This window comes from Ornithodoros turicata, chromosome 1 (assembly GCF_037126465.1).
Source record: "Ornithodoros turicata isolate Travis chromosome 1, ASM3712646v1, whole genome shotgun sequence".
Lineage (NCBI taxonomy): Eukaryota > Metazoa > Arthropoda > Arachnida > Ixodida > Argasidae > Ornithodoros > Ornithodoros turicata.
The window spans coordinates 200,033,019-200,055,827 of NC_088201.1; the positions used below are offsets into that span (position 1 = coordinate 200,033,019).

The following is a 22,809-nucleotide window of genomic DNA, read 5'->3' on the forward strand; positions in this document are numbered from 1 at the left end:
ACGTTTTACTTTTCTCAACGAAGTTTGCAAGTGATGCAATGTTTCAGAGCGATAGTGTGGGTCATTTCTTGCAGGTCGACGTGACTTCTTTGTCATTGTTGTTGCGGCTGGCACTACCATCAATGCGCATAGAAGCCAACATGCGGTACCCGGCGTGATAAGATGTCTGCGTGATTTCGAGTGGAGCGAACCATAGGGTGGTATATCTATATGGATACATATCTATGGGTAGATGCATTGGTGGCCTAGCTGTATGGGAAACCTCATGAATTACAGGGGAGTGGTTGGAAAAATTCAAGGGGAGTGTACACCTCCCTGTGCAGGGTGGGGGTAATGACCCTGGAAAGGACCGCAATTATAGCAAAGTACCCTAGCGTAAACAGCTGAGCGGTATAGTTATTAGGCATTCGCAAATACAATTCATCAATGAAAAACTTCACTTGACACACCAACATAAACAAATGAGCTTTTTTTCCAAATGAGACATTGAAAATTTGAAAGGCGTTGCAAGTTCTTCGTACATAGTTCTTCACGGGACGATTATCCCAACGTTCAGGAGCACTGAAATTGTCGGTTTACACACTGTATTGTTGATTGTGCTTGCATTTTCAACGTGAAAAAGAAAAAAAAATCAGGGAAAGAGAACTAAATAAAAAGTTTCACACAATGACCCTCGTACATAACTACTCCATCTATTTTTTTTATATTTTTTTTCTCTGTGCCTCTCTGTGCTCCGTATATAGTTTTTCGCGCATGATATCTGGAGAGGCTGCTGCTATGCTGTAAGCCCATAAACTTAGTGTAATAATTAAGATGATGCCATTCTCTGCACTTGTCTCCACTATTACATCTCAATTATCATATTACTTACAGTGTAGTTTATCAAAACGCACGTTCAGACCAAATCGCTATAACTATTTTGTTGAGGCTCATGAGTCACAAAGCTGCTCGAATGTGAATGTACTTCCTAACGTCGACAAGAACGGCACTACATCGAGCAAGGGTAAAAACAATGCCTGAAAACCTGGTGTCATTCCGAATTCTTCATTATTGGTGTGTGGGTGAAGATGTCATCACTTAGTTTCGTAGTATGTATATCAATGCTTAATAGCTACGAGTCCGCGGCCCATACCTGTTTTCCTTGCTAGAGCCTGCGAAGTAGCGTTTGGTCAAATCATTCATTTTCAAGCGACCAAAGGACAAACAGGAGACAAGATCACACACAAGTCGCTCTGTTGTTGTTTAGTGTTTGTTCTTTGGTCGCTTGTGGATTTACACCAACCAGCCCAATCTATATACTTAAGACATTTTGCCAAATCGTCGCCCAAGTGTCACTCACGGGCGCCAGTTTGTCAGTTTCCTCTATTTTAGCTCGTAATAACTCTTGATACAATTTGATACTGACGGTATCATCATAAAATTGCGTAGTCTGTGTATCGTCTGCGGACCGTAGCTGGTGTCCTTGTTGCACTCTTAGAACTCGCATATAGGCAATTTGTCGTCCAGAAGATTATCACAGGCGCCAACCTGCCAATTTCATCCGGCAATCTCCCGATATCTGGAAAGTCTCATGCTCGCTCCCAGAGTTATACATCACGTCTTATTCTTTATCTTACGCGAATGCTCACGGGCGTGTTATCGGTGTTGTTATCAGGTTGGGGCGCGAAAAGGGAATTGTTCGCCTCAGATATGTCCTCCTCTCCCTGCCCAGATCTGTTCCTCCTCACGTACTCACGCACCACCCTGTAAACTTAGCTTCCTTGCGTAGTCCTCTGCTATCAGGTCAAGCCGGGTTTCAGAGGGGATGTCCCCGAATGCTGCTCTTTAGTGATTCTGATTTACTCTGCATTTCGTGGTTTACAGACGTGACGGGCTGGCCGTATTTTCTTCTGTCAACCCTACTGAAAAGAATTCCTGAGGTTACCTCAGAGTCTGAGGTCTTCAGGTATTATGGGACATTTGAGGTCTTGTGGTTGCCTCAGAGCTTGAGGTTCTGAGGTTACCTCAGAGCTTGAGGTCCTGGGGTTACCTCAGAGCTTGGGGTTCTGGGGTTACCTCAGAGTTTGGGTCCCTGCGGTTACCTCAGGGCCTGATGTTTCCAGAGATTGGACCTGAAAGCATTGGACAACACAGAGGGCCCGTAGAACGACTTCGTGTTCAAAGACTTTTTATTGGTATTGAGGTCATCAGGTTCTAAATATTTTTCAGACAGTTTAGCTTGTCGTTCAGTGTCGCGACTCTCTTCATTTTCTTTCTGGTTTCTTCGCCTTCTTCAAAGTAATTTGCTCCACGCAGTGACAAAACTATAAAAGTTCATTACGGTAAATTGCCGTACTCAAAACGCAGACGGTTGCAACAACAGGCATACCTAGAGTCTCCAAATAAGATTAGAAGCTCTATGCATACCAATAATATGCGTATACGTTTTCAACAAGAAAATGTAAAGATAAATGCTTGTCAAACCAGAGGGATAAACAGTCTGGTGAGCACGTCCCTCAGGCACGGTGTCGAATGGAAAGCAACGGAAGGACAGAAATTTGGTGCCGATAATACACCGTTCAGGATATGTAAACACTAACATTATTCCGCGTTTGTTCTGGTCCGGCTCACACCTTGATGGTTTTCCTATCCGCTTTCGTTCGCTGCAGACCTTGGCGATATCCTCAGTGCCTATCACGCGACATGCAATCGATCTGAAATGCATCGTAGGGAATCTGCAAATACGGAATCACAAATACTAGAAATTTAAGAAAAAAGTCACATCAAACTCTAAAGTGTGACTTTCCATTCGCGAGATATTCAAGCATAATTTTCCTTTGAAACAACACACACGCACGCACACACGCACATACAGCAAAAACTATATAAAAGAAAATTTCCTTCACGTACCTTCCAGAAAGAAGCTTCCACGGGTTTCCTCGCCTTCCTTCCGGAAAATAGCGTGCACTGGATATTCCGTGTTCCGATTGAAAATATCTGCGGTCGTTGTCTTCAGAAAAAATTACTCACGTCGTCCACGGAAGTAACAACTCGAATGTCGTCAAGAAACTCACGTATACACACGTCATCATGGCACCTTATTAATAAGCGGCACACAGGATGAAGCAAATACACAAGCATGCCATGGAAGCTGGCGCGTAACTGCTCAAAGCAGAGGCAGGCGATTCCGAGAACTCGTTACAAAAGCGGAGACTTAGTGTACCGCCCCCGAGAAAAAAAAAGAAGAAAAAGAAAAAAAAGGGAAAGAGGGAGAAATAGGGATGCGTGGCTGGAGCGAAGCCACTGAGTGGAGCTGTAAAAATAACACCGACGCATATTTCCCGCGTTGTTGTTTTATTTCTTTTTTTTTTCAGAACCAAACGAAACGAAATATTCCATCTTTTGTAGATTCTTTGCACAACATTTCATTGTGGCGTACGCCAACCTGTGTGAAGCTCATAGAAGCAGAAAGTATCGCAACAACTCCTGTTTGCAATTGTATCTATCCATTATAGCCCCTAATAGATATACACGTGAGAATCTACCGTTTACCCTATATTACCCTCATTGTGTTTTCAGATGACTGGTCATGTAAAGATGTGTAGTGTATTATTCACATGAGTAATGTTATTTCTCTTTGCATATCACAAAAAAACCCCGAGACTAGGGAGCTACGCAAACAGACGCACGCGGACAGTGTCCGGCTGTTTTCGTAGTTCCATTGCCTCAGGTTTTAGTAATATGAATTATAATCTCCAGCTCGCTTACTCTTTAGCAATTTTTCCATTGTGATTTTTGTGTAACGTTCGTTGTCGGCTCTTTCCGCTAGCAGAGCTTTAATTTATAACCGAATATATTTGACTTTATGCCTTCCTGATGGTTTATGTGGATGACACTTACGAAATTTCACGTTTTGGCGTTAGGGTTTGGTGTATGCTTAATTCACGTTGCCTACTTAATGAAGGTAACATATTTAAATTACAAGTCATGAAACTAAATTCTACTCCAAAACACCTTGCGAACCTCTCCAACAAAAAGGCCCCTTGAGAAATTCCCACAGAAATTCCCTAGGCTGTAAGGCGTACCAAGGTGTCAGGCCCTATGTTGAATATCGATTCGCCGAGGTAACCGCAGGAGAGCTACGGCCTGGTCTGAGGTCTTGCGACGGAACCTTAAAAGAACCACAGCAAGGTCTGCGGTTCTGAGGTAGAACCTCAAAAGAGCGAAAGCGATGTCTGAGGTCCTGAGGCAGAACCTCAGAATTTGTTGAGGTAACCTCAGAACAACCACAAGCAGTTCTGAGGTAACCTCAGACAACCTCAAGATATCCTGAGTTAACCTCAGGATTTCTGGGGTAACGTCAAGACGTTTTTCCAATAGGGAAAGGACTTATTGTTTGCCTAGGAATATGTTTCACGCGAGAATTTGTGTTCTATGAGGTATTCAGTGTGAGCACGTCGTAAATGTGAGCAGTTAGCATTAACAGAAACCATGCTTACGGAGACTAAACTGCAGTGTATTCTGTAGGAGTATTCTGAACATCATATTTATTTATGATAACTGTTGTTTAACACATTTATTGCTCAACCAGGTTTCCAATACTATGTAATACATCCATAGTTAACCTTGATGCTGAGGTACGATAAACTAACGACATCAGCTCGACTGCTTCATTGCCACATTATACGATGGTGTTACATAGAGTCACTAAATAAGCTAAGCGTAGCTTATTTAGTGACTCTAGTGTTACATCAGCTTGAAGTGACCTGTTGAGGTACCTGGAAAGAGGCGAAAGCCCAGTGGTCACGTTACATGACCAATATATTGGATTTTTTTAAAAAAAGAAAGAGTAGTAATTGGTACTAGTTCAAATAAACTGCTTTTTGGTCTTCTGCAAGAAATCTGCCTTCTTCGTAAATCAACTTATCCAACTTGCAACCTGGACTGAGACGACTCCCTGTACAGGTTGCAAGCTGCACTGAGGATCTGCGCCTATTTGAATATGTGTCAAGGACGAAGGCACCAAGCTCAAACGGCTGAAATGTCACCATTTAGCTAAAATGGTACGTTTACTAGAATACACAAGAGCTGATAACTGAAACATCTACACATACACATTATATGACATGCGGAATTTTTATGCATATGAGAGCACAAGATGTATTCTATTTTACACTGTCACACAGCTCATCTAACAACTCTTTTGGCGCCAAAGTTATCAGCAAGTAGGGGCTGAAATAGCTGCACAGGCTTCACAGGAAGCCAGTGCAAGCTGAACTGGTTGAACACCGCACTGCACCACTGATATAGTAATGGTTGGTAAGGTTATTTTTGATAATGTAAAATAAAGAACCGAGTTTTAGCAAGAACAAAATCTCCTGACGACATCGTGCATCAAAGTAGGTTTCTTTATTTTAGAGGATAACTGCAGACTACTTGCTGGAGTTGTTCTGCCATGTTACCCCCGTGAAAGACTTTAGCTGCCGTACACTTGGGCTGCCCTTGACTGAGAGAAGAATAACACAGTATGCAACTCCAATTCAGGTGAATGCAAATGGATGTAATCCACCTGCGTAATGATTATAAGATAAGGAACAAATGTCAGACCCTCTTAAAAGCGACCTAGTTTATTCAGGTGTAAACAAGAAAATGTCCCACTCAATATCGTATATGTGCACATGATAAGGTAAACTGAAATGAAATTAAAAAAAAAAACTTGTGAATAATATACAGAGCCCGAATGATAGCCAAAAACACTGCCGCAAAGAGGAATCTGCAAGGATGCTGTATAGCATTTGTCTGTTCTGAATAGTAGGTTGCAGTGATCACACTGTCTCACCTCAGGGGTTTCAGGCTCCGCCCAGGAAATTACCCGTAAATACGAAAGCAGATGATTGAAGACAAAAGAACGGATACATATGTTCAATATATTACATCATTACATTACATAAATTTTCTATTATAGTATGCTTGGTGTGATCATGTATGCGAAGTCTATTTTTATCAACAGCGCATCACCTGAGTTTAGCGACTAGGTTGGGTAACTCTCTGTCTTTTACTCTCTCGCTCTCCCTCTTATGTTCCGTAACCGGCCGTAAGGTTCCAAGTCGTGCAGATGAGAATTAACCCATTTACGGAATCATGAAATATATGATAGCATTTGGACCAAAAGATCCTTGTTAGCCGCAATAACGAAAAGTACTCACACTTTTGCGCCGTTTAGGTGGATGTTCTTTCTCGAGTGTAGACAGGTATTGTGATGGCACTCCACCTTGTTCTAAACACTGAGCTCGGTATCCAGTACGTTCAAGAGATTCTGCGTCCCCTTCATAATCGCAATCATAGAAATGCATCATTCACATGCATAAGTGCAATCATCAATGCATAAATCATAGATGGCACCGCACCGTCTTTCAATTCCGGAGGTCCAATTGCTTTGTGCCATCAAAAGATGTCCGTCTCGTCACTGGGAAGCATATGACAATAAATGCCCAGCGAATATTGGTGTGAATCAGGGCAACCAACCATCCAACATCGTCTCGGCATGTCGGCGAAAACCACAGTATCCGGCTGCGATAGACTGCGACCATTGCGCGGTAGCAGGCGTCATTGAGATTTCAACTCCTGATCCTCCTGATGAAAGTATATGCGGGATCCCACGGCGCATGGTCCTGGCGGGAGCACGACACGTCACTATGACGTGTTTCGGACCCGGCCGTCGTTCCGTCAAGTTGCTCGCTGCTCAAGTTGCTCGCTGTGTCTTTCCGCGGCAGCTTGCCACGGCGCGGCGGCAGCTGTACTCCCTTACTCACTCGATTTAAATTCTCTCCCGAGAAAATTCCTCGCATGACGATTGTAAAATTTTGGTTCTAGACTCAGAAAATTGGAGATTTGAAGATCTGGAGAACTCAGACCTGGAAATCTGGTTTTATTCGAAATTGTTCATTAATTCCTTTTTTAGCGGGCAGCTTTCTTCTGGTCGTCGTGGGCCATCGGGTCACAGAATAAATGAGTGCGGGCACATGCGGACCACTTGCCTTTTGTGTAAGATCCTTGGCCTAGAGAGACAAATGCTGCTGCAGCAACAACTGTAGCAACAGAGTAACTCCAAACGTCTAGGACTACAGAGTTAAAAGAATCGCAATCACTGGGCACCAGATAGCCTTCCAGTAACTCCAATGACGACAGCGTTTCGCTTGTTGGATTGCCTTAGGTGACTGCTCAGGGTGATTCTGATAAGACCGACTGCACTGGGGACAACAGCAGAATTCCAACCAGTACCACATTTATTAACTCGGTAGTAAATGAACCTCACCATGGGGCGACGGCTGAAGACAACGCGGCTTGATTACGAAGAAGCAAAAGGACGATCAGGCTCATGCAGAGTTTTTCCATAGCTTGAACTTCTGACTCTGATTAGAACTTGGGATGGGATGAGTGTCATGACCTGTGTTTCAGTATAACAGTAGTCTTGTAGCGCCGCGGAATTGCGTAATGGCCGTTAATTCCTCTTGGAATAAAGGCAGAACTGGCGTGTTTCTTCAACATTCTTCGCTCTCGAACGAAGGCAGCGGCCATGTCCACATAAATCTATCGAACTGCATGCTCAGCAGTGCATGTAACACTGCTGCCATAGTGCTGTTATTCGTGCTACTCACCGTATTTGTGCACTGATGTCCAACATATAAAATTTTTCAAAACTATCAATGTATTTTCCTTGAGCACAGGTTGTTCTCCGTCATGCACTCCTTTGTTCTTTGTTTATCACATCACGAATCGATCCGCATGTGCTTGAATTCCTCTTCTCTGTGACATGTAAAAAAAAAGAAATACAGTAATGCACCTTGCGCTGTACGCCACCGATAATTTCAACTTGTGTTTCAAAGCTTTGTTCATGGCAATTTTTTGTGTGGCGTGATCCCTTCTTGACTTCAGCAGCAACTTAGTGAACGTATTAGAAGGGGCGCCATATTCGCCCTCTGCTTACGCCGTTTTTATTGTGTGTATGAAAACAGCTGTTAGCTGAATAAACGAGGATCGCCAATTGTTTAGATGAATACATGCGGTACCTACCCAGCAGGTAACGACTACAAGTACCAGGGTCACACCGTGTCCATTAAAAAAATATACAGGGTGTCCACACTAAGTGTGAACAGATTTTTTTAAAAATATATCAATCACTTTTTCCGAGATGAAATCAATTGCAATATAGCATACGCTGAAGGGCACTCCCTATGGGGGCATTAACAGGCTCCTAAGGCAATGTCTTAATTAACTTTCAATAATTAACTTTTTAATTATAAAAGCTACGAAGTTGCTCCAATGAGAACATCTGATCTCTTCGGTCGTCAGATACCAAAACCGTTTTCAGAACAAAAATCCGTTCGGTAGATCGTCCGCGAAAAATTCATGAAGGAACACCATTTTTTTCTTTATTTGGTTTATTGCGCATCTTCGAAGAAGCGGCTTTCCTCTACCCCCAGTGTGAGAGAGTGAAAGAGCACAGTGCCGCCTCATGCATCGAAGATTAGCTTTAACTTGCGGAAACAAAATACAAACACAAATCTATCGGGTGACTCTATCGCGACTGCCCTTATCTTGGGCTGCATTTTCTGTTTTCTTTTAATCTTTTTCCAGGACGCAAGAGGCGATAGTGTGCTCTTTCACCCTCTCGTATTGGGGGCGAAGGAAAGTCGCGTCTCTAGAAATGCGCAATGAATAAAATAAAGAAAAAATAGCGTTCCTTCACGAATTTTTTGCGAACGATCTAAAGAACGGATTTTTGTTCTGAAAACGGCTTTGCTATCTGGTGACCGAAGAGGTCATTGGAGCAACTTCGTAGCTTTTATAATTAAAGAGTTAATTATTGAAAGTTAATTAAGACATTGCCTTAGGAGTCTGTTAATGCCCCCCTAGGGAGTGCCCTTCAGCATATGCTATATTGCAATTGATTTCATCTCGGAAAAAGTGATTGATATATTTTTAAAAAATCTGTTCACACTTAGCGTGGACACCCTGTATATGTATCGCATTAAGGGGTCAGTGCAAATATTTCTCTTCGCTGCATGAAAGATGCCATAAAAACACCAACGGAAAAGGAACGAGATTGATCATTTGCGTCGTTTGTGAATTTTGTGAGAAAGAAAGCGCAATTCATGCTTTCGATGGGATATTTTTGCACTTGAGTTCCGCTTGAATGAAACGTTGACGGCGTCTGAGGTAAGAGGTGTGCAATGCAAATACTGTCAGTAGCTTGCTAATATGGCGGTAACAACTAACGTATTTGCGGGTAGGTCTTCTAAGAATGAGACATAGCAGATTCGCCTTATCCCAGTACATCACTTGTGGCAGCACTCGTCCACAACATCTCAGGCTGCTGTTTATTTGCAGAAGAGTCCTGACACGCAAGAACAATTGGGAGCTGAAGCAGACGCCAAGACCATAGAAAGTGTATTTGGTGGCGTCATTGGCTTTGACGTTAAAGTTTACCACGCTTCCACACCAGCAGATACCCGCGAAAAGCTCAAAACGTGTAAGACATGTTTTTTACTTCTAGCATCGCAAACCAACGTTTCCCTTTTAGGAACCCGAATAATAATTTCATTTTCTTTGTTTCTGAACAGGTAAAGACGATATTGAGAAGGATTCGTCGAGAGCATCAGATTGCTTCGCCTGCTTTGTCCTGGGTCACGGCAAGGAAGATATCACGTTCCCTTTCGGCGGCGAACTGATTGACCTGGAATACATCTACGAACAGTTCAGTAACAAAGTCTGCACGAAGCTTCTTGGGAAACCCAAATTGTTCTTCTTACACGTAAGCTTTTCTATCGTAGCCTCGGGTAATGCGACAAGCATGCCGAGCAAATGTGTATTTATACCATAGAATAAAAGGCGGCTATATTTATTAGAACAAGAAAAAAAAGGGGGGAAAGGTAAGCCAAACGCGACGTCTTCCTGCCATTCCGAAGTAAATAAATAAAAGAAAACTAAAATAGAAAGAAAAGAATTAGGAAATAAAGGATAAGCTAACAAACGATGAAGGGGGAGTGATGTAAATAAAATAAAATATTGCCTTTAAAAAGATGGCTATCAAACGATGATAGAAGGGTGAGATTGATTAAAGAAAAGATGACTTAAAAAAGATTAACTTCTTGCGTTGAGGGTGAGGGTGGGACACTGAAGAATGAGACCTGTCCAGCTGGGGAACATCAAAACTGTTGTCACAGAGCGCTGTGTGGGGTGTCGTACTGGGCCGAGCAGAGTGGCCAGAAAAAAGCCTGTGCATCGCAGTTCGAGTAGGCGTCGTCTGAGCGTGACTCGAGGGGTGTCGAATCTCTCATTGTCGACGGGACTTGGAATATCAGCTTCAACCGTGCTAGTGGAGCATTTGTGCGAGTGACTCGTTTTATAGAAAAGCAGAGGTGTCCTGGAGACGAAGTCGTAGTCGTTGTAGAATGGACGCTAACGCGAGCAGTGGTGTGTAGCAACGAAACCCATCGACCGGTCGATGGACCGGAGATGATCGTTCAATCGGACAGCGTTTTCTTGAAACTGCCGGGTGCCGCTGTGGCGGATTCGGCGTATCTGTAATCGACAGACAGAGGCTGAAAGTGGTAGTCGACAGTTACGGAAGTTGACATCCCCATGTGCCCGACGTGCTAAGGTGTCATGCGAGCATATCCGTGCAGGCAGGTGTGACTAGGTACCCACTGGGAGCACAGGTCATGACGCTAGAATAGAAGTCGGTTGTTGATGACTATCATTGTGTCCAGGCAGCCGATTGTTCTGGCACAATAATTTGCCCGAATTTCTAGGGCTGCCTTACTGTCCCCGTTCAGATTTCACGCGCTGGGCGCTGATCCCACTATGCGTTTCAACGCGGTCAGTTTCGCGGAGAGCTTGGACTTGTTTCATAGGGGAGTTTCTGTGCCACTTCAAGGTCTTCATGTGCGATATAAAAGGCTGCTGTTGATCCGCCTTGAGGCACTGATACATCGATGTACACAGGGAGTCGTTGAGAGTAAGCCTAGCTGACGTGTTCCAGGGTAAGTTGATGAGCAACAACGGGAGGAACAGAGTTTTCCTTCAGAAGACGAGGAATGTGGGCACATACAGGGAACCTACGAAGAGCCCACATTGTTGGGGCATAGGAACGTACTGATTCTGGGGAGGCACATTTTCAGGCTGTCAACAGCAGATGGGTCAAAGTCGCCATATTCCCATGCATTTCAGCTTATTCCCCGCGTCAAACGTCGGAGGCTGCCCTTTTGTGGAACTCTGTTGCCAGCATGAAGAAATCGGCCCCGCGAAGCAAGAGCAATCTGGGTACATAGTTCGCAAAACGGGCTATTTCCCGAAAATAGCGAATGTTATCCAAGCCAAGCACGTTTGAAGTGATGGCTGTGATGGCTGTAGTGAAAGCAAATGTGTTGTGTGCTTCTCTGTCTAGTCTCGGGACTTCACGGAATTATGAATGGCTGTAGTGCTCGGACGTCCCATCGGTTTCACCTTGCCAGCTCGAAACAATAATCCTTTTCGCAGTAGCAACGTAGCGAGGTCGCGAAGACACGGTGATGTGCTAGTGTTCTCACAAGTCGTTCTGTTCTGCACAATCAGAGACAGATCGTGCATTTAACTTTAGCCCGAAAATTGCTGCAGGAACTGCACAGTGCTCTTCGTGGCTGTGCCGATTACGTGCACGTCCATGCGTTACGTGCCCCGGTTACGGTTACGGTTCCGTTACGGTTCCCAAAACGTACCATATTTTACAAATGAGGTAAATTTGCGATTTTTTATCTCCTCAAAGGCAAACCTTAGGATCTTCACAACTTACAATGCAATGCTACCCACCCCAGACAATATGTAAAAAAATAAAGTGTTAAATAGTTATGAAGATACGTGGCGTCAAACTGCGTAGGAAACGCAATGGTCGAAATGTCCACATCAGAATGATAATTCATTAAAATAGAACCACCGATTATTTTCAGCTACTTTCAGCGCCAATATGCCTCCTAAGGACGAGCTTTTATTATATGTTTGAAAGAAAGAAAAAATCACCACCGTGCATGATCCGGCGTGAAATCACCGTATAATAACTGAAGTATACAGGGTGTTCAAAATTAAGCTTTCACTAGCACTTTATAAATAGGCGAACAAAAGAAAACTGGCTGCTATTTTTCTGTTCCTTGAGTAAGAAATAGGTGGTACATAATTAGCAGCAGCTGTTTCTTACACAAGTAGCGTAAAGTTATCATCCGGTTTCCTGTTATCGCTGTGATTGCGTAGCGGTCGTGAAAGCTTAATTTTGAACACCCTGTATAGTTCCGTGTATTGCAGACGTTGCATTTATCGAGCAACACATCATTACTCATGAAGCAGTCATGACTTACAAGTAATCTTTACAGGTGAGTTGTACTGGTTGTACATGCGTGAGGGAGTAGAGTCTTGTGTACTTCTTCCCAGAATGTGTCGCACAGTAGAAATTTTAGGAGCACCACCTAATGCAGCTGAGGGTGCATGCGTGGTATTACGCAGTCCAGCATGGCTACGAAGAGCGTGTCGTGTCCTGTTCCTTGGGATGCTGGACATAGAAGTTTATTGTCATGAGCGCAAAGTAATGTGCTTGCTGATATTGTCAAATGGCTACGCATGTCCGTTCAACAGTAAATTCCAAAGATATGGTATTGCATTTCAATGAGAAAGCTAATCCCGAAAATGTGCTAGCGTCATAATACGTGATGCAGATAAGGTCTTCTTCGCCAGACCTGGGTCATCTCCAGAGACCTCCCACATGAAATGGTCACAGGCTGGCAAACATAGCATTCTGAAATCTTTCTCATCCTTTAAGTAGCATTCAACTGAATTTTGTTAGACCTGTAAATCATTTTATCGTGTCATTGATGTGATCTGTTTTACTGTCAAATGGGTGCACGTGTCTGTGCAGCAGTATATATCGCGGAACTGATACTGTTTCTAGCGTTTAAATGGGAAAGCTAATCTCGTATATATGGTAACGCCGAAATAAATCATGCCGATGAGGTGCTCTTTGCAAGACCTGAGTCCATCCCCGCAGAGGCCGCTTACATGAAATAGTCATAAACGTAACATGAACTTCAAAAACCACTTACTACAACTGGAAACACTCTACTCCTTTAAGATAACAGTTAACTGAATAATGTTAGACGCGTAACTCATTTCGGCTGTCTAAGAAGTGGCGTTCCACACGTGTTTTGCAGCACCACCACAACCACCACCTGCACCACGTTATCGAAAATCGTGACCATCAGAAAATCGATTTGCTTCATGTCAACACATCAGCGGTATAATCAGTAATAATCATCCGAACTCCTATTACAAGAACGGATTGAGGAATCGTTAACACAGATGCTTGAACGGGGAGAAACGGACATCCGAGAAAAACGAGAACGAAGAGAGTCTCACCTGATGGACAATGGGCGTACGCATACGAATTTGTAGCGCGGAGATAGCGTGGAGAATCACAACTGTTCAAGCAGCGTCGTCCGCGTGCCTTGCCCACATATCGTGCGACGTTGTCTCGTTCGATGCCATCTCTTCCTGTGATAAGTTTGACACAAATGAAATAGGAAATTTAAAAAAAACTACAGACACCCAGCGCAAAATGTGATAACTTACATTTGCTAGACCGTGCATGATGTGAGACCGTGAGACGCCAGAAGCCAGAGTGACCGTTAACGAAGCGAAGGAAAAGACGCCTTGCACACGGAACCATGCACGTGTTCTCAGAAGGCAGGGCCCGTATAACAATTGAAAAACAATAAGCGTCAATATAGGCGTAAATGGACAATATGAGACGCCAGAAGCCAGAGTGACCGTTAACCAAGCGAAAGGAATGACGCTTTGCACACGGAACCATGCACGTGTTATCAGATAGGCAGGGCCCGTATAACAAATGAAAAACAATATGCGTCAAAACAGGCGTAAAGAGCTAATACTCCAACGCAGAGCCTCAGTATATCCGTCAAGACGAAATCGCATGCGTCAGGATATAAGAGTAAATCATGTCCTCCGTCCCATTTACGCATAAAACTCCGCCCTTTACGCTTACAGCGAGCGCGTTTACGGGTACTAGGAATAAAACTTGACGGATACGGTGTCTGCAATTTTGTCGAACTTTACGCTTAGTAAGGGTAAGATTGGACGTAAGCGTAAATTTATCCGTTTCGTTTCTGAGGGTGTAGATAGGCAACTTCATATGGAACATATGGGTGATACACAATTACTGCATAAGTGCCGTTCGCCTAGGCCGCAATCCAGTGCAGTTGGTGCTACTTGTGACACTGTGGTCAGTGGTTTCTGGTTCATGGTCTGAAGATGATGTGCGAACTCTGGAATTCTTGGCCAACAAAAAGTACCAAGAAATGGGTGCATCGGACTTTGTTACACCTATTTACTACTGCTTTTCGGGAGCAGCACTTACTGGAACTTTTGGACCAGCATTAGTCCATGGATTGGAGATCACTAAAGAGTGGATAAATATATACTAAGTATTCTGAGTATATGCACAATTTCTGTAGGATCTCCCACATGAAAACACTACCAAAGTCGTGTCCTGCAAGTTTCAAGCATATTGAAAGGGATATCAACACACAAAGTAACAATTCCTCGCTTCTCAGGCACTCAGGAATTAAGAGGCAAGCCTATGTAACAAGTACAATAGCTGCATTACGTATATAGTTATTATGTCAGGCATAGAAATGGCTCCGGGCACTGAGAACCTGCACACTCAGCTAAAATAAACAAGTCATTGAAAAGTATTCTCCAGCATTTTTGAGTGTCAAAACTGCACCGCCTTTTTTGTGATCATTATGATGCACTGGTCTATACTCCTTGCAGAACGCGGACAAGAGCATTTCACATGAAAAATCTATCATAAATTCCAACGTTTTGGGACATCTCGCTTGTGCCGTCCTGTGTGACCGACTGTAAATATGCCAGAATATGCACTAGTGTTCAATATAGAGGGTATCTCACGTAAAGTGTCAATAAATTTTATTTGAAGAGAGGAATAAAAGAAAAACGACCCCTACTTTTCTGCTCCTTGAGTTGCAAACAGGCGCTACATTAAAAGTATCACCTGTTTGTAACTCAACTAGCGTAAAAGTAACCGGTCGTTTTTTTCTTCTTTTATTTCTCTCTTTCAATAAAATTTATTGACACGTTACATGAGACACCCTGTATGCGTATGCAATATAAAATCATCGTAACCTGCCCGTAACAAAGACCAAAATACGTTTCCCATTGCCCAGATGCAGGACCATATCGAGGAAAAAAAAACACTTGCATGAAAATCTGCGTTCTAGAAATCACAGACAAGTGCATCAGAAGCAGTATGTGTCCCACGAGAATGGTGGAACCACTGACTGACAGATAAAGAAAAGAGAAGCTGTCGTCCTATTGTTTTGCACGTTCCTGCCACTGTGAGCTGGCGCTGTTCTTCACTAACACATGCAGGCTGTGTTGCAGTCATCACTGGTTCCGAAACAACATTTGTTTTGTTAAAACATGCCGTGCGTAGGATCCTTGCACTTGTTCTGAACTTGTTCGAGATTGTTGCCCAAGCCTGATGTATTGTCATCAAACCTGAGCGTGACATACTCCTCAGAAGGACTTTCGTCAAAATACGAAGGGCGTTCGAGTCAAACGGGTACTTTTCATTTTTCGCAAAAGTGAAATGAACTTACAGGCGAGAAATTATTTTTATTTTTCAACATAATCTCCAGCTGCACTAATGAACTTGTCTCAGCGTTTCACGAGGGCTTGGATGCCAGCAGCGTAGAAATCGTTACCGGCGCGTAGCAGCCATGATCGGACCGCATTCTTGACCTCGTCGTCGCAGATGAAGTGGCGGCCCCCAAGGAACCTTCAGTGGCCCGAAGGGATGGAAATCGCTGGGGGCGAGGTCTGGACTGTAAGGGGATGTGGCAGCAACTCCCAGCGTGTCGCGAGATGCGCTCTATGCGGGCGTGCATTGTCCTCTAGGAGGAGGACTCCTTTGGTGAGGAGGCCCGGCTTGCCGAAACTGGAGGTGTTGATGAATGATAGTGTTCAACGTTCCCACAGAAAGGTCCGTCTTTCGAGCCAGTTCGAGACATGTTATCCGTCGGTCCTTGAGGATCAGGCGCTCCACAAGTTGAATGTTCTCAGGAACTGTGACACTGGGCTCTGAGCCGCCCTGGCCGGGATCGTCCTCCACTGTAGTACGGCCGTCTCGGAACCGTTTGCACCACTCAAACGCTTTGCTGCGGCTAAGTATATCGTGGCCATACTGAGCATGAAGTCTTCTGTGAATTTCAGATGACTTTACGCCTTTATTCACGAGAAACTTTATGACAATTCGCTGTTCGATATGCGCGCTCACCTCGTTGTCGGCCATCTTGTCCAGCACGTCTCTTCTGTTTTGCACAAACTTTGGACCACCACGTGGTGAACGTGGAGGCCTGTCGCGTGTGAAAATCACGAAAATGAAGTAGCGCGAGCCATTTGTACACCCAGGAGACAGAAAGTCCCGGTTTCACTTGAACACCCCTCGTATAACGTAGCTCGTAGTCGCATTTTTCTTCCTATTAGTTCTTTTGACTGCGTCCACTTCCGTGAAGCACTTCTGCAGCGTGTCATCCTCTCTCTGATCTCGTGCAAATTCGTCAGTATTTACCGCATTAGCAAGCTCGGGGACCTTCAGCTTTCGGAACGGTGCCTCTTTTCTTCCCGTTTTCTTGCTCCCTGCCTTTTAACTACAGCGTTCACTTCATCGCCGTTGGCGCCGTCTTTGTCGCCTGACCCCTCTTCCGGGACGGAGCTCTCTTGTACTTCCCCCTTTTCTTGAGGGATTCGCTGACCAAATCTCTTTGCACAATTACTGTGTTGCATCCGGTGTCACGGAGTACTTCAACTACCTTGTCACCGAGTCTTCCTTCCGTAACTGGCAGCTTCTGTTCGTCGTACAGCTCGTGTGGTTTAGTAACGGCCGCGTGAACTACAGGAATTTTCTCACCACTCTGGAGTTCTACAAATCCCCCTTGCACGCAGAGTGACACTGCTTCCTGAGAATGGTCTTTTCCGGACGGCTTCGCGTGCTCGCCGTCATGCGTCCTGCAATGAAGAGTGGCCCATTCGGCCGTATCTCTTACATCTCAGTAACGGTGGCCTGGTAGCCGAACTTCTAAATTTTATGGACGGTGTCCTATTCTATTACACAAATAACAACGCGGTCGATCTCTTACAGGAGCGTTGGGTCGCTTCCCAAACTGCTCGTTCCTCTGTGCGCCGCTTCCTGGGCTATCTTCTTCGACGCCTCTTATTTTGTTTCCGAAAATTTTCAGGCTGTGTGCCTCCACATATTGTTCGGCTTTTCTTGCGACCTCTTCCAACCGCTCCTCCTTACGCTCTCTCATGCAGAGAGTCAGCTTCGCTTCGCTATGTGCGAATCATTGATCCTTCAAAAGCAGTGCCTTAGTCTTTTTTGGTATGCGACAGTTCTATCCACCTTTCCCAATAGTTATCTAACCGTGCCACGTAGTGGGATACTGTTGCGCCGTCCTTCGGCGTTGGGGATCGGAACCGTTCGCGAAACCCATCCTCGGTCAATAGGAAGCGTAACAGTAATGCGTTTGCACACTGCTCTTTTGGCCACTGTTGACCCTCGGCGACCTTTTCAAATCTCACAAGGTATGCATCCAAGTCATTCTAGCTGCGCTACCTGTGGCGCAGTAGCAGACGTTGAGCACCTCCTACTAACCTGCTCGGAGTACTCTGCAGCCCGCGCTGTCCTCGCCAATCGCCTCCAACGCCTGGGACACGGCTCGCTCTCACTGGCCGTGCTTCTCGGCCCCGTCGCACGCCAACAGCAGGGAGCCGTTACAAGGGCTCTCCTGCAATACCTACAGGACACCCAACTGAGTGTTACGTTGTGAACTGAGAACCGCGGCCCTGGGCACTCGCCCCCACTGCAAAGAAACCGGCCGGTATTTTTTTTTTTTGCTCCACCAGGGCGTAGCAAGCCGACATAGGTCTGGCTGACCTCTCCTTGCGTGGACGCCACCTCCTGTTTATTAAACTTATATATACCCCCCCCCCCTCATTCTTTCTATCATCAGAAGGGGGCATTGACTTGTGAAGACTGACTCCTTGAAATCTGGCAGAGTGTCCGGATAACCCGTTTTCAGTTTCTCCGCGGGAGACATGTTGGGTTCCCTCTCTTGTTCCAGTTCCTTGTTAGAATTCGTCCCTTGAAGCTTCGAGTTCTACACTCTAAAAAAAAGGAGTCAAACAGACTCCTATCTGAGAGTAAAACACCTTAACTCCTGAGTGCCATATTTTAGGCTTCTGAAGAGTAACTTTTACTCCAAGGGACATGGGGTAACATTTACTCCTACAGGACGGAGTTAAAGTTACTCTCACGCGACTCCTTACTTACACCAGCACAAGGGGAGTTAAAGCAAGCACATAGGGTGTAAGAGTAACTCCGTGTATGGGGTGAAAGATACTCTATTTAAGAGTTGTTGTTACCCCCTAAAGGGTGTGAGTTTACCTCCGTCCCCAGAGTAAAACATGCGGCTGTCCTGTAGTCAGGTTGAAATTACGGAAAGGTAGGAAACACAGCAACGAGTGTGACATCAATGTAGACAAGAATTTATTTCCTATTTGCAGGACATATGAAGAGAAACACTTAAAAAGGTGAAGATCCCAAAGTAATACATCATAGTAGGTACATGACAAGTTAAAAACATAATGCAATACATTATACTAGGTACATGAAAAGTTAAAATTATAATGCAGTACATCATAGTAGGTACAGGACAAGTTAAAATTATAATACAATACACCATACTAGGTACATGACAAGTTAAAGGTATAATGCAAAATTAAGAGAAAAATGTGCTCTGCTTGCACATCTGCATCCTGTCATTGCACTTCAGTAAGTTGAAAAACCACTTTCGTGTACAAGGATAAAAAAGAAAAAAGAAACAAACGTTTGTAAAAAAAGCTGAATAGAGCACACTTGAACACAAGTACGGTTGGTACCTGCCATTCTGTTTACAGCTATGGCCCTAAGCTCATTTATCAGGCTGTGGGGTGAGGTCATAGACAACCCTTGAAACAAGGATGCCATTCTTTTTACGTTGGCTCAGGCCAAAAAATTGCTCCAATATCGTCCATGTTCGTTTCAATGATGGCGCATATTCAAGGTTAAAAACTCAGTACAGCTCAAATGCTGTAGCTATTGCAGCCAAGGTGTCGTCGACTTCATACCTGCTACCTTCTACAGCGACACTGCATGACTCGAACTTGAAAGGGTCGTGGCTGATAATCGTCGGGTAAACAGCATTCTCCTCCTAAAAGAAATTAGTGAAACAACTGAGTCGGCAGTACACCATAGCGTTCCACTACTTAGAGTGCAGGCAGCAATAGTAGGCTTGCGCATTTTTTACAAAGTACCAGAAACATATGCAAAATGTGCCACACGAAGATACGATGACACAGCCACGTAATGCATTGCTGCAGTATAAATCGACATGTACAGTCCTCTGCACGCTAAACTGTAACGCGAGGTCGCGTTGCCAAGCAAAATCAAAGCCACCCTGGTGTCCATTGGGGATTTTTAATTGAACACAACCTTTGGGCTTTACTCTAGTTGACGTTCTGTTCAACTGCTATTCCCCAATTGACACCAGGGTGGATGTGATTTTGCTTGTTGACACGACTTTGCGTTACGGTTGAGTGTAGGGGCAATTAAATGGCACCCGCAGCATGTAGCAGTGAACTAAACCTGAGAAGCATGAAGTGCTACGCTGCTACCTGTGATAATACATTTGAACAGGAATAATAATTGAGGCTCTATGTCACAACACTTCACAAATTCATGTTCCCAACAAAACACACAACTGTATAAAGGTGCGTGTGCAAACCTAAATATGAAAAATTGAATACTTACAGAAGTGAACATTGCAGCTGCGCTTTCCTTCAAGATATGAGAAAGTGCATAGATAGCACCAACTGAGTAGCAATCTGGAATTGGTAACAAGCGGATGAAATAGGAGCGCAGCACATGTTACTGGAGACAGATCGTCACAGAAAACACACATCAAACATTTTCACTGTTGGACTGAAGAAATAGCACATTGTGTAAGTGGCAGTTATACCTGAGGCAGACCTGTAGGCAAGTGAACAAATGATGTGAGCAAAATAGAACTCTTCATACGGGGTACCTACATTTTTGCTCACTCTGGCAGGAAACCTCCTTAAGTTTCTCATTTACAAGCGAAACCACACTGGCCCCACTTTTCCTCTTCCTGGCAAGCTGTATTATGCTCTCTGCCTTGGTGTTGAGCAGCCAAAGCAGTTCTTTCACAGCATTTTTCCCACTGTGCTGTGAAAACTCCTCATGGATCTGAAACCATCGTGTAAAACTTACTACGAGGGAAATACAGATGAAGACATATCAGCATAGTTCCGCAGAAAAGTACAAACCCCACTGGTAGTTGCGAGAGAAGGGTATCTCCTCAAAACCTCCAGTACAGTTGGCTTTTCATTTCGTAGCCATGCCAACCTTTCATGAAAAGTTTCATTTGGAGGGCTTGCTGTCAAAGCTGGACCATTCTGAAATTTTATTAAAATATGATAATATTACAAGACACTGAGGCTATAACATGTCAATATAAATTGCAGACAATTTAAAGGTTGCAAGCAACTTTTCAGTACTTAAAGGCGAATGACTGCAACAAATGTAACCATGAACTAGCGCGCAAAACTAACTTGTAAGTGGGAACAATAAAAGAATGACTTCCACCGCTGTTTTTTGCTGCCGAACTGTTGTCTCACATAGTCACCATTGTCAGAATAAAATAATAGGAGCAAAATCCCACAATTTTGCAAACTGCAAATACTGATCAAGTAGCCCACGAAGGCAGCAGCAGGCAAGCAAGCTGGTGTATACGTGAGGAAGCACTATGATTCTGAGGAGTCAGGACGAAGGCAGGGATGAAGCTGAACCAGAACAAACAACGTTCTTGCCCCCTCCACTAAGTGCTGCTTGCGGCAGGCTTTTCTCAAGTCGACAACACAAAGTTTGTGCATTCTCAACTCCCTAGCTGCTAGCTGTTACAAGATCGTATCTTGGTTAATACAACTGTGTTTCATCTGGCCAACTTTCAAACGCAATATGAAGTGATTTTCTGACGGAACAAAACTGATACAGGCTGTTGGACGGATTGACGATTTTAGACAAGCGTGCTGCACGCAGTGCATGCATTTCAGGAGCAGGAAAAATTTCAGGCAGCATTGAATATGCATGCAAAGGAGTACAGGAACTTCAGCGTACCATGGCGCGAAAGCATACTCGTTTCGGTTCGTTACTGTGGGGAGGCACCTTCCTTTTCAGCAGGTTGAACCTCTGCCGCTGCTCCTCCACTTCAGGTATATGAGACAACTTCTTTCTTTGGTTTTTAGTTCGGAACTTCAACGCTCGCTGCCATGAGTCCTGCATTTATTTTTATTCAATAGCATTGATATCACTTTTTGTTTCACTTAATTTGCTTTTATTACCGCATACAACTTCATTTTTACATTGGGAAGTAATGAGGGACAGCAAGGAAGATATATTTCTCCGATTTATTTTTAACATTACTTCGCAATTGTACGGCATGTGACACACTTGTCTGAAATTAAACACTCATGGTTTTTGATCTGTGAAATCATCAGATGCAGAAATATTGCTTGCCCTGAATAGTAAAATGGTGCACTTACGCTTAGCTTACGGTCCAGCATACACCAAAATATCAGTGCAGCACTTTGAACAGCCACAAAACCTTCATAGGCTACAGAACCATCAACTGACGATTTCAGACAAGTATGTCTCATGCAGTACCTTATTACTTAGTATGATTTGATGTGGACCTGCAGTGCAAACAGATAACAATATGACAGTTGCAGAACGTACAAATCCTGTTCCTGATGCATCCCTCAGAGCTGGGTACATGTAGACCAACTGACTCGCAGCTTCGTAGTACAAGTTCTTTCTACCTGGGTGTCTGCATTGCAGCAAATTCACTAATAGGCTGTTGCAACACGTTACAACATGCAAACATATGGGCTACATTGGTAATAGTCCACCTGATTTTGAACTTACAGGTCATAGCGCAAAATGTCAGTCGCAAAGTGGCGAGCTGGTTTTTCTTTCAACCATTGTCAGTGTCGTAGTATCCTACATGCTCACGGGACAACATGAAGTGCTTCGTCGGCATATTCTGTTTCTTGTTGCACGCGTGCCTTGACAACGATATTAATCTTGTCTAAATTCTCTACTCGGTCAAGGTATTCCATGTCGATGAACTCAGAAAATTTCTTGCTGTATAGCTGTAAGAAGCACAACAGGTTCATGTTATGTGTTTCTATTCTATCCTATCACAAGCATCCGCAACAGGCAAACGTCTGCCACAACTCATATACTTGCTTGCAAAGCTTAAACCATGAGTTAGCTTCACGAGAAATCACTAGGAAGGGCGACACAACGCACGGTAACACTGCTAAAACTAAACGCTTGCATTGCCTACTGCAATGAGGAGAATCCACGTCGTTTGTTGTCTAAATTAACACTTGTTTACATTTTTCGCTCTAAAGCGTCATGCAGCAAAGTAATCAGTGGGTCTAATTGGCGTATACATACCTGAATGACTAACGATGAGCCTTGCGGAACACATCTTCCTAGCTCAGACGTCAGAAAGGCGCTTCTAACATCGTTCTTATTCCTGTTCCCACCAATGTGCATCACTTTCTTGTGGTCGTTCGAAATGA

General features: G+C 44.1%; 2 protein-coding genes across 6 annotated transcripts in view; one reads left to right on the plus strand and one right to left on the minus strand.

The window, feature by feature from the left end:
* Positions 1-22,809, plus strand: part of LOC135378944 (caspase-7-like) — a 290,182-nt gene that overhangs the window by 118,429 nt on the left and 148,944 nt on the right. For all 5 annotated transcript variants that reach the window (XM_064612127.1, XM_064612128.1, XM_064612129.1 and 2 more), the window contains exons 5-6: positions 9,370-9,511; positions 9,603-9,793. In XM_064612127.1, coding sequence (XP_064468197.1) covers positions 9,370-9,511; positions 9,603-9,793 — 333 coding nt within the window. The remainder of the gene's footprint in view (positions 1-9,369; positions 9,512-9,602; positions 9,794-22,809) is intronic.
* LOC135375260 (uncharacterized) lies at positions 19,171-22,022 on the minus strand. The gene is made up of 5 exons (XM_064608004.1): positions 21,956-22,022; positions 20,488-20,616; positions 20,230-20,407; positions 19,952-20,025; positions 19,171-19,352 (listed from the first exon to the last, which is right to left on the minus strand). The coding sequence occupies exons 1-5, from the start codon at positions 21,992-21,994 to the stop codon at positions 19,215-19,217; spliced, it is 558 nt and encodes a 185-aa protein (XP_064464074.1). The 5' UTR covers positions 21,995-22,022; the 3' UTR covers positions 19,171-19,214.

Coding starts and splice junctions, on each gene's coding strand:
- LOC135375260 (XM_064608004.1), bottom strand. CDS start 21,994: ATGTACCCAGCTCTGAGGGATGCATCAGGAACAGGATTT. Junction 20,617..21,955: donor ATGCATCAGGAACAGGATTT/GTACGTTCTGCA, acceptor ATAAAATTTCAG/AATGGTCCAGCTTTGACAGC. Junction 20,408..20,487: donor CTCTCGCAACTACCAGTGGG/GTTTGTACTTTT, acceptor CGATGGTTTCAG/ATCCATGAGGAGTTTTCACA.